Source organism: Strix aluco, chromosome 1, assembly GCF_031877795.1.
Source record: "Strix aluco isolate bStrAlu1 chromosome 1, bStrAlu1.hap1, whole genome shotgun sequence".
Lineage (NCBI taxonomy): Eukaryota > Metazoa > Chordata > Aves > Strigiformes > Strigidae > Strix > Strix aluco.
The window spans coordinates 132,503,224-132,515,322 of record NC_133931.1 but is presented as its reverse complement, the minus strand read 5'-3'; the positions used below and the strand labels follow the sequence as shown (position 1 = coordinate 132,515,322).

The window sequence follows — 12,099 nt, the reverse complement described above, 5'->3', positions numbered from 1 at the left end:
CTCTGTGTCCTCATTTACAAACCCACCGGTGAAGAAACACTTTGCTGGGAAAAGACGACAAACTGGGGGGGGGGGGCGGGGGGGGGAAGCGGAGAGGGCGGGCTGAGGGGGGAGGGATCCTTACCCTAGCAGCACGCAACGCAAAACTCCGACTGGTTTTAGTTCCGTACCCGCTACTCCGGGTAAGGAGTACCCAAGTCGTGAGCCGAAGTCCCTTCCAGCCGGGTCGATCCCCGCAGCGGAAGAGGTGCATGTTCTCGTGTTCTCATTCCTGGCTTGTGCCGGGAAAGTTCCCCCCAGAGCAGCCGAAGGCAGAGCCTGTGAACACGTCGGGGGCACAGTCCCGCAACCCGGCAGGCGTTTTGCCGCCGGGCGCTCCGGGTGTGCCGGGGAGCAGCGCAGGGCCCGGCCGGGGAGCGGCAGGACCGGCGGCCTCCGCCCGCGCCGAGCCAGGGTCGGTCCCTTGGCAGCCGGTACCGACGCGATCTGCCGCCTCCTCGGGGGTCATGTTCGGCCTGTCCCAGCGAGAAATAGCTAGTCAGGGTCCTCGCCGTCTTTGCCAGCAGCCCGCGCGTTTTGTAGTCGCTTCTGCAGCATGTTGCTTCCACCCATGAAAGGAAAAGAAAGAAATGAAAAGAAACAGCCTGGCAGTTTATTGTCCTGTGGTGTCAGGCTGGAAATTCACCGGCAACTAGGCAGGAATTAAACGAGAAGGTTTCCATTAAGGGAATGGTGTAAAACCCCAATGTCCTTATAAACAGACAGAGCTCAAACCTGAGAGAGTCTACGATCTCCGGGTGTTTTTTCTTTCTTAATATTTACGTGCTTCCTTAACGACGATTTTGAGCTCGGCACAGCACTGTTAGTTAAGAAAACATTATCCATTAGAACAGAACTAACTTGATTTCGAAAGAGCAACGGTGAAGTGGAGTCTCATGGTAAATAAGACCGAGTGTAGCTGTTTGAACACTTTCTGCAGCTCTCTAAATGTAAAGAAAGAAAATAACTGCAAGCTTTTAAAGATTAACTCCTAATTCCACCAAGTAAGTACTCAGTTATCCGCTTAGGCCAAAGGAAATGCACTTCCACCGCAAATCAAATATAACATTTTCAATACATTGCACAGCTCGAAACAAGGCGAAAATGCATGTCTCACAGAGGCTAACTAATGTTCTTATCAATAAACATAATACGGCGAACCATCTCTACCCCGGCAAAATTCCTCCTCATTCTGGTCGGCCGTGACCTCTATAAATTTCAGGCAATAAGGCTGGATGGCATATGGCTCTATTAAGAAGAGCGAGAAAAGCAGAAGCGCTTTTTTTTTTTTTTTTTTTTTTTCCCCAGGATTTCATTAGGAAGACGTTTAAGGGGGGGGGGGGGGGCGCGAAAAAAAAAAAAAAAAAAAAAGAGCAGTGGTTTGCTAGGTGAAGAGCCCCTGTGCTAGCTGAAGAGAAATTACAAGCCTGTCTGTAAATGAGTAACGTCGAGGCAGCCCAGCCTCGCTGCGGCTCCTCACTATCACTCAACACCGCCCAGTTCAGGCGGAGGGGGAACATGCTATTTTTCCCTGTCCCCGATACTATTGACTCCTCTCAAAAAGGATTTTTTTAACAAACTCGATAGGAAGCTGGTTGTGCTGCCATTTCATTTACCCTTCCTAACAGGTTGGGTACTGAATATTTAATTCCTGATTGAAACTGCCCTAGTCCACACAGCGCGACGCGCACACACGGAGAGGCACAACACAAGTGCTGCACCTGGCTGGGTTGCGGCACCGCGCTGAAGCTTTAATCAAAACTTCATGCTTCGACACTAATAAACAGTTTATTATCACGCGATGGCCTAACGCGAACTTTCAGAGTCACTCCCGAAATACAGAGAATAGGGAGAGATGGGCATAAACGTGGAAGTACCGACTCAGAAAGAAGAATCGGGTTAGAATCGGGTTAGACAGGGAAATCCTTTGGATCCCCCGGAGTGTTTTGGCAGAACACACAGCCCAACCGAAGAGGGCATCCCCTCCCCCTAGCTTATCTTTTATTCACGATATTTTTTTTGGTATCATATTTCGTATTGTTTTGACGGAAACGGGAAAATCGTCCCCTTTACTCTGCAATGCCAAGCCTTCTGGAAAAAAAAAAAAAAAAAAAAAAAAAAAGCAAGCATTCAGGTAATGAAGTCTGTAACTAAACGGTAATTGAATCAGCATAATTTGCACACTGAATGGTTTTCAAATGCTCCCAGTTTACAATTAAAGGAGAATTAATGCGCTTGTTGTTCAGACCGCAGCGCATTAGAATAAATCCAGCGCTGTTGTTGTAATGAGTCGAGAGCAGTTTAACTGCCAGCAAACACATTTAAAATTTAACACGACGTATCGATCTCGCTCCGGCTTTTTGATAGATTATTTGCCACGCACTTTTCTCCCCGCTCCCCCCCACCCCCCGGCTATAAAATTCGCGGGGAGGAGAGACGCCCGCGGCAGCCGTGGCACCGCCCGCCGAGGGCCGGGCCCCCAGTCGGCACCCACGGCCGCGGGACGGGACGGGACGGGCGCGACCCCCGGCGCTGCGCGGCCGCGCTGGGCGCTGCGCGGCCGCGGGAGGCGCGCGCCCCCCGCCCCGCCCCGCGCCGGGCCCGCTCGGGATTGGCTGCTCCGCGCCCGGCCGCGCGCCGCCGCGCCGCGCCGCGCTGCCCCCCAGCGCCCCCAGGCGGCGGGTCCGCGACAGCGCAGGGAGCGGCGGCGCAGGCAGCGCCCGGCGGCCGCGGAGCCGGAGCCGGAGCCGGAGCCGGGCCGGGCCGTCGCCTCCCCCGGCACAGGCTCCCGGGCGCTTCTCTGGGCCGCCCTCCGGGAAAAAGGGGCTTTTCCCTCCCCCGCCGCCACGGGGTCGAGCTCCCGCCGAGCGCTTGCCCGCTTAACGCACCGCAGGCGAGCGAGGGCAGGGGCTGCGAAGGAGCAGCCTGCCTCGGTTTTCTTCCGTGCGATCGCAGAGGGAGTAAAGTGTGCGTTAAAGGAGATAACGCCGCTGTTTACGCGTGTTCCCCCGGTAATCTTAAAGGAGATTTGCTGAGAAAGTCACTGACACTTCACCCGGATAACACCAGCTGTGCTCGTCGCCGAGTGCCTGCACGCCTCTGCCGCGCCGCCCGTGGTGGCACACTGTGGGGGTGGTGGTGTCCCTTCAGGAGGGATTCCCACCCTCAGGACGGAGCGGAGGGCAAAAAGTTGCCTCCAGCCCACAGCCTGGGTGGGCGCCCCCGCGGCGGCGCCCCAGTGCACCCGCCGGCACCGGGGGAGCCGGCCCGGGAGGTGGCACCGGGGAAGCCGGCCCGGGAGCCCCGGAGCCTGCTCTCACCCGGCGGCGCGCCGCTTCCCCGCGGAGGAGAAGTTGCGGGTCTGCCCCCCCGTCCCGCGCCCCGCCGAGGGCTCCCGGCCGAGCCCCGCACCTCCCCGCCCCGGCCCCGGCCCGACGCCGGGAGGACGGGGCAGGGCTGGCGGCGGGGCGCCGGTAGTTGCCGTGAGTTCGTTCGTTCTCCACCAGGCTGGTGCCCTCCTCCCCGCCGAACTACCCCCTCCCCGAGCCGTGCGAGGGGCCGGGGGCACTCACCAGGTAGAGGGTGGGCTGCAGCAGAAGGACCGCGTACCAGTACACAGCCTGCATCCTCGCCGCTCAAACTTCCCCCGCGCTGCCTTCGCTGCCTCTTTGTTCCTTCCAGAACATAGATCCACCTGACATCCACTTTACAGAACAAGCAGAGCTCTCACCAGCCTAGGCAAAAATGAAATTATAGACCCCATGACCACAAGACAAGGTTAGGCTTGAGACAAGGGGGGAAGAGAGGTGTGTAGGGAAGGGGGGGCGGGAGAGAAGGAGGAGATGGGGTGTGCGGATGGGGGTGGGGAAACAAAAAACGATTAAAATCGAGTTAATCCAGCGTCAGAGCAAAGTGATCGCACGGTCCGGGCTGGCTGCAGAGCGCCTGTAGGCAGCGCTCCCCGGCGCTCAGCCCTTTTACTGGGCGGGAGAGCCCCGTGGTGTGGGCTGGGACGGCCCGGGGGTGCCACCGCCAGCCCTGCCCTGCCTGCCCTGCCTGCCTGCCTGCGCGCCCTCGGCGGGCACCGGGCGGCAGCCGCCCGGCAGTTGGCCGCGGAGCCCCGGCAGCGCGCTGGGGAGCGGAGCGGCGCCGCCGCGGGGGGAAGGGGCAGGGGCAGACGCCGGGGTCGGGGCTCCGGATGCTCCCGGGCGCGTAAAGCCGAGGCGACGAGCCTCGCCCCCGGGACGCCCGAGCAGGCTCCGCGTACCCCCGCAAGCGCCCACCCGCCCCCCCGCCGCTCCGAAGGCGCGCCGCGCCTTGCCCCGGGCCGGGACCGCGCCCCGGGGCGCCCCGACGGGCGCGGACCCCCATCCCCGGGCCCAGCCCTCCTCCGCCCCCGCGCCCCGCGGACAGCCCCGCCGCCGCGGGGGGGCCGCGGCGGGGATACGTACGGCGTGGGGGGTCCGACGGCGGCCGGGGCTCCGCGGGGCGCTCCATGGGCGAGCCTAGAGCGGCTGAGCGCCGCGGCGCAGCCCGCCGCCCCTGCGCATCTCCTCGCCGCGCTCCGCACCGAGGTGTCCCGCGGCCGCTGGGCATCCGGCGCAGGCACTGGCGGGGCGGCGGGGCGGCTGGCAGGCTCTCCCCCCCTCGCCTCCCCTTCTCCGCACACGGCCGCGCTTCGGCTCCGCCGAGCAGGACACTTACGGGAGGAGGGAGCTGCCCGGGCTGCCCGCTCGCCTTCGGCGCGGGGCGCGGGCAGGAGCGGCGGCACCGGCGCTCCGGGGCGTCCAGGGCGATTTGTCTCTATTAAAAATGACTTATTGGCGAGGGAGCGGCGAGCGCCTGCTATTTAACTCCAGATAAAATCTATCTGCAAAGACCTTGGCCGATCATCTTAAAATAAAGCGCTGGAGCCGAGCACTGTCCGAGCCTCACTGCTTGGGGAGAGAGGCAGAGCAGTGGAGGGGGGAGGAGGGGGGGCTTGCTTGGCGAGGGGGGAAGGGAGGCGGGAGAGAGGGGAGTTTAGCGGCGTCCCATCCTCTCCTCTGAACGGGGTGATGAATCAGAGCCCTCCCCGGGCGGCGCGAGCTTGCCTGGCGCTGTCCGCCTTGCTCGCCCTGCCTGCCCTGCCCGCGCTGCTGCCTGCCTTCTTGCCTGCCCTGTCTGTGTTGCCTTCCCTGCCTGGGCTGCCTGCGCTGCCCGCGCTGCCTGCCCTGCCCGGGCTGCCCGCCCCGCTGCCCGCACTGCCGGCTGGGGCACAGCCCCTTTCCCTCTCTCCGCCAGCCCGCGGGAGCCGGCTGGCTGCCCAGCGCCTGGAAGGAGCCTGGGAGAGCTCCTCTTCCTTCCTTCTTCCCTTTCATTTCGGGGTCCCACCGTCCCCCGCGCTGCCCCGCGCAGCGCCCGCGCTGCCCAGGCCGGGCGCTGCCGTGAGGGGCCGCGGAGCGGGGCCGGGCGGCGGCCGCGGGGGACAAGCCCTGGGAGTAAAGGGTCGCTTCTCCCCCGCCAGCAGGAACCTGTAGCTGCACAGCCCCTCGGAGCGAAGCAGGAGAGCTCGTCCCTGGCCGGTGCTGTGGCGAATCCCGCCAGCGGTCACGCAAAGGGAAAGGTCTCGTCGACCTTGTTTTCCTTCTTCTTCACAAGGAGCCCGATGGGGTTTTTCCTGCCCCCTTCCACCCCCACAAACAGTATCATTACCAGCGTGACACTGGGACAGGGTGAAGGGGAGGATACCAACAGCACAAGGCAGCCTTACCAGATGCCCAGCCTCGATAGCAAAACTCAGATTTATCACCTCCCAAAAGGGAACCAAGAAGCAAGCCAGCATGCTGCACAGAGCGGGAAATGAGAGAGAAAAAGAGGACTTCAGCTGTCCTGCCAAATCCTTGCTGCCCTTAGAGCACGTCCTGGTAATTAATATCTGCAATCTGAGGCTTCAGTACCAAGCTGTAAGATACTGTTTTAATTTGGGGGTCTGAGTTTAGAACATAGTAATAAAAAGGGAGCGGGAAAAGGAGGGGGGGAAGGTAATGAGTACTCTTTGAAAGAGCTGCACCAGAGCCTCCCCCATGGCCATTTCTGCTCCAAACACCTGGAAGATGGACACCGCCATATGTCTCCAGCACCATCACTCTGCTAGACATGTGGGATGCTCACGTCACAGCTTTGAACAGAAGCGTGCAGCCTGCGAGCAATCGTGCTGTCATCCTACCCCTCCAGACAGCCTCTGCATTACAGTGCAGGCTAAAGCTGCCTAGGGACTTCTTGCTTCAAATGGGTAACAAAAAAATCACAGCTAACTTTCCCCTTTCAACTCCCTCCTTCCTATCTATTCCACTGTTACTTCCCTGTGAGGAGCTTTGTCCACACGTAGTAATCAATCTAGATAGTTAGATAGATAGATGGATGGATGGATGGATGGATGGATGGATGGATGGATGGATGTTGCTCTTTTTGCACAGAACATACTTGCCGTAAGCTGCGTGGAGCGTACTGTTGATCTTTGCAGTAAGCTGTTACATATTTAGAGCCAGCATGGTTACTCTTACCTCAGATATGAGATTGACAGGTTAATATGGAGCAGGAAAAGCAAACACAAAGTCAGCCAGATTTCAGTGGGTCATGTTCCTGATGAAGTCGTCATCTCTTCAAGAAGGAATGATTCAACTCTACTGTCTGTGTAACTTGTTTCAGCTTCTCCAAGGTCTGATCATTAATGTCTTCATATATGAGGTGACAAGGAAGTAGTCCTTGGAGAAGAATTATTCCTTCAGCTGGTCAGATAGAAGGCCCTCCCAGTCTTTCTCATTCAGATTCTTGTATCTCATTTCAGGGAGCACTGCAGAGGCTCTGTTTGAGTCATAAGCATGGCTCCTCTTTACTACAGCCCACTAAAACTTCCTTCCCCTGTGAATTCAGCAAGGTCTTCTATGAACAGCACGGTCTGTATGCTATCTACTTGAGTTGTCAGCAGGCTCTTGAGGTGAAGTTCTTAAGGGCGGACGAACCTGTTTTCTGTCAGGTTGGGACTGATCCAAGGTCCCATTGGCTTCACTGAGAGTTTCTTCGCTCTTCAGCTGACCTCCTCAGCCAAAGGCCACTGGGACAAACCCTTTAACTACAGTGGAACTGAGCTTTCCTTCAGAAATGCTGTTTGGACTGCTGCTTCCCTCCATTGTCACTCCAGAAGAAAAGAGCAAGAAGCATACGGGAGCCTGGATTGATCTTTTTCATTTAAAAAAAAAAAAAAAAAAAAAAAAGCAGGCTCCAAAGTATTCCAGCCGTGAACATGTGATACTTTTTCAAAGGGAATGCAATGCTTATGAAAATCTGACATTTAGGATTTCTGGACACAGTCTTTTGACTTTTATCTGATTCTGTAATGTTGGTACAGAAGCTTAAGTGGAATATTAGATTTTTTAAAGTTAATTTTAATTTCAGCCATTTGGATGCTGTTTGTAATCTTAGCAATAAGGTTCCCAGCAAGTAGTGTCAGCTAGTGAGGTTTTAAAGAATCACAAATTCTGGGTTTACTAATGGACTTTAAAAAGACCAATTAGACTTTAAAATGCAATTGGACTATTTTTAAAGCTTTGAAATACATTCTAACCTTTAGACTTCTTCCCTGTTACTGTGAAGATAGCTTCCTGGCTTGCAGAACTGAAAGGATCACAATCAGAAAATCCAAAGACAATGGGAAGTGATTAATAATTGCTACAGGTTCCAATGGAAGATGGGCACATGGTTTAATTGCTTGAGGCACTAGAAGAAAGTACAATGCTGTAATGATAAATATCAAATGGCTGTGCTAAATTTACTGCACTATGTAGCTAACCTGACTAAACATGGACAGTTACGTATGAAATAAAAACAGTAAATAGAACTGAATTCCATGCAATACTATTCATATAGGCCATGTTTCTTATTTTGAAATACTGCTCAGAAAAAAGAAAGTAAAACAAAGACAGCAAAGGCAGACCAGAGTACTAAGGGCTGAAGCAAGTCTAAGAAGATGAAAAACCGATGCAGCTTAACCACCATTTTTCAGTCTGCTCTTAACCAGATTTTTTTCTCAGTGTTTCAGGGTTACAACCAATGCCTTGGTTGGAAATTCTGCCTCTGTTAAAGTCAATGGAAGTTTTGCCCCATCTCTGTAAAGGATATATTAAAATGTTAACAATGGCTGTCTTGAAATAAAAAATCAGCCTGTGCTATAAGCAAATATCATCTCATCTATATGCATGTTGAAGTACTATTGAATTCAACTGGAGTTGCATATGCACTACAATGACAGATTATGGCCTCCACAGCTTTTCTATATTTGTACTATACAGTGTACGGGACAGATGCCTCATATCACTCATGTAAATAATCTTACTGAAATGTTCTTCATACTGCCAACCATTAATTCATCAGACCTTCTCTTCTTATCCCTTCCCCTCTTCACATTTTAAATAGATTTCTTTTGTTTCAAGGAAATCTTCCTGTTTGAACAGAGTATTTTTATGGTTAGTATAAATACTACAAACAGAATCACTTATCACATTTTATTTCCATTCTTTCAAGGTCAGAATATGACTGTAGGTACCATTCATATTTCTAAATATAAAAATATCTCTGAGATACTTTTATTTTTATTATATTGATTTCTGCCTACTTACAGTCAAAGACATACCACGAAGTGATTATTACTCTGTATTCCATATGGAAAAATACAGGAATACTCCAACCACTTCAAGAGAAATGCCTTGAATTCATGGCGTTCTTGATTATTTCTCCTGTCACTATGTCATGAAAACTCACACAATGTTGGAGTGAGATGTGATGTTCAGCATCAAAGAAAACTAAAAGGTAATGTACAAACAGCAGTGTCTGGATCACTCAGTCCTTCTGTGATACAGATATGAGCAAGCCTACATGCTTCACTTACTCCAGGTAAGGCTCAGTGTGCACGTACATACTAAGGATTTTTCCCAAAATACTTGAGATGAGGTGAGACATAACTTATTGTCTACATGAATAAAATTTACAGCCAAGTTTATCTACAGGATTCTCTCATTAATAATGCCTTTAAATCCAAGGGGGGGGGGGGGGGGGAAATCTCAAGATCACGAATATAATAAGTAAAAAAGTTTCTAACCTTCTTTGCATAGGGACTGTCTTTTCTAACATATTGTGTATTATAAAGATTTGTATTTTCATTCTGCATTTATTTCATCCATTAGATCTCGACAATTTTCTGCAGTGGCAAGACAGGAAATAGAAGAGTTTTAATAATACCCATAGGAAAAGAAAAAAAAAAAAAGAACTTAAAGTAATGGAAGGAGTCTGTACATTGTCCAGAAAATACTACAACTTAGGTGAGTTTCCTGAAGACATAATTAGATTTCAAAAATAGTGTAGGACTAAGTGAATTTCTTAATTAAAATCCAATTATTGGAATACTACCTGATGGCCACTCCAGGGATTATTAGCTGACAGCAACACTTGTTGAAATAATAAAACTTGATAACAAAAGTTTTATTAAAACCTCTATGTGTATGTGCATGGTTTTTAATCGCAAAAATAACACTGTGTATATAATGTCAGATGGGAAGGCTTTATACAAGAGAGCTAAAATACGAGAGTAGGAATTGATGTGGGAGAGTCTGCAAGGCCACTTGTCTTTTCTCTCTGTGTGGTGGCGAGGAAGAAAGCAGGGAGGTCCCCAAAGTCGCCTTGGACTGCCTGCAGGGCCAGAGGAAGGAAGGATGCTGGCAGCCCAGGCTAGCGTCAAAGCACCTGCTCTTGGGCTCCTGGGAGCACACTGCTCTTCAAGGCTTGGGCCAGAAATCTGCACAACCCTGAGTATTCAGGGCAGAAGGCCACTCTATGGAGAATGAAGAAGAATGGCAAAACTTCTCCCCGAAAGCCTGGCAGGGTAGGGCATCTTGGCTCTGTATCACATGTGCCAAAATGACACCACATAGCCACACCTTCTGAGGCAACATAATCAACTGATCCATATTGTAAGCAGGAATAAACTCCCTGAGCCAGAGTTACTGTTACAGAAAGGAGATCCCCTAGTGTCTTTCCCTCTGTCATTTTTTCTCATTCACACTGTATTGGTTATATACGCTCAACAGCAGTGCTGTGCAGACAGTCCTGAAAACGGTATTTACTTGTGACTCTCCAGAGCGGCTGCAGCAGAAGCCAGTCAGGGCAGGACGGCAGGCTGCACCGCAGGTCGGCCTCTCCCGTGTGCTGGAGCAGTCACACGGAAGGGTCTGAGGGCAACTCCTTCCACACACCCCTCCATCCCTTGGGTTTTGTGCCAAGCATGTTAGAGCAAGGCCGACAGGCAGGTCTTCTGGGTCTTCTGCTACATGCTCACCCATCACGGGGAGCCGGGCTGCGGCTACAGCTTTTATGCACTGCAATAAAAAGCCTCAGGGACTGGAATTGCTGGTGTCCAAAAGGAAGCTTATTGACTTTTAAGAAAGCAGCTGATAAAGGGATAAATGATCTTGGTTAGAACAGCCCGAGAGCTGAGCTCAGACACTGGACTCCATGCCAAATACTGTTGCCACTGGCTGTAGCTAAGAAGAAATGGGCTCCTGGGAGGGTCTTCAGTGCGATATGTGGAGCTCTGCATCCTTTCAGGTTGCTTTTACTTTGTGGGAGGTTTGTAAACTACCTACCACACTGATTTTGCCAGGGGATCAGTGAGTAGCAGAACTTGAATGAGGGGCTATTTTACCTTTCATAATGACATAATTTAGTATCATTTTTCCTACAAGCAAAATGAGCTATTGGGAACCAACTCAGAAACAACTCCGCCTTTCATGGTTTAGACCTATTAATTTGGGCGACCAGTCTGTTTCTCTTCAGCTAAATGAAAGCTTTGAGACTTCCTTCAAACAAGGTGGAGTTGAGCCTTTGTGAGAAGTCTTGTTTGGATACCTTTTGCAATTACAAATATTTTTAAACACAGGTTATGTCTAAGTCCCTCATCTAGTAAATCATTTCACGTGGCCAGGTGTTAGGGCCAGCAAGGAATATCTTTAATACCATTCAAGGCTGTTTGCACTTCAGGATCAGGATTTTACATTGCAGCTACAGTAATTAGGGCTAAAAAGGCCCCAACAGAGTTTATCTTTTTCAGTATCTAGAGGGGATTCTCTTAGTCATAGGTGTAAAGGATAGTCTTCAGTCAGACATCAGCCCACTCGGATGGCATCTTGTCACTTCAATCAACTATGAATCAGCTTCAATATTTTCAGTATTTAGAGGATAAAAAGAATATGGGAAGAATAAGAATATGTAAGAATATGGGAAGGAGCTATATATTTTGTAAAACCATGTGAAAATGTGTCAAATTTCACCTGTAATAACAATACAATAATCAACTGCTTTTGCTTACCCAAGCCTACATTTGGTATTAAACCAAAGTGAGATTTTTTGGACCAGAATATTGTGAAATGGACAAATCTTGGAAGAATTTTCACCTTTGATGAAAACCTATTTCAGGTTTTCGTCTTTACTTTACAAGGGAAGAGAAAGCTTCAGGCAACATATCAAAGAAATTACAGAGGAAATGAAATTCCTATTTTTGCATGCAGTTGCTGCTGAGGTATGAATACTTGGCTACAAACAGAGAGACAGCTGTCAGGATCACCAGTATTAATGATTACATGTTTAAAAACAAAGGGATGTTGATTCGTCGAGTTACTTTGTTGTGCCGTTGCAATAGCTAAACTGCACACAGATGCAATTTCTATTTTACTCTTGAGAAAACTTTACTAAAAAATTGCTGGGAAGTGAAGCCAAAAATCAGAAGAAAGAGGAATAACCAATTCCCATGGTTTACATCATTTAATATAAAAATTCATGCTTTCTCTGTCAAAGATTGGGGGGAGGGGGGGCGGAGGGGGAGGGGGAGGGAGGTTTAATTACACAGGATTATTACAATCTTCCAGTGCCACCTTGTGGCTTAGCATAATACTGCAAAATACCTCCAACATTAAACTCCACATTTGCCAAGCATACGCAGCCAGTTATGCATGCAGCAGTCCATAAAGTTAC

The 12,099-nt window shown here is 51.1% G+C and overlaps 1 protein-coding gene across 3 annotated transcripts in view; it reads right to left on the bottom strand.

Annotated features, from left to right (window-relative positions):
• NXPH1 (neurexophilin 1) overlaps positions 1–5,521 on the bottom strand; it is a 139,441-nt gene extending 133,920 nt beyond the window's left edge. Inside the window, exons 1-2 of one of the 3 annotated variants that reach the window (XM_074836468.1) lie at positions 4,491–5,521; positions 3,612–3,773 (exon numbers count right to left, since the gene is read on the bottom strand). In XM_074836468.1, coding sequence (XP_074692569.1) covers positions 3,612–3,665 — 54 coding nt within the window. In that variant the 5' untranslated portion in view covers positions 3,666–3,773; positions 4,491–5,521. Of the gene's footprint in view, positions 1–3,611; positions 4,078–4,490 lie in introns of those variants that run through there. The other 2 variants (XM_074836459.1, XM_074836478.1) reach the window with 2 other exon arrangements.
• Positions 5,522–12,099: the final 6,578 nt, after the last annotated feature.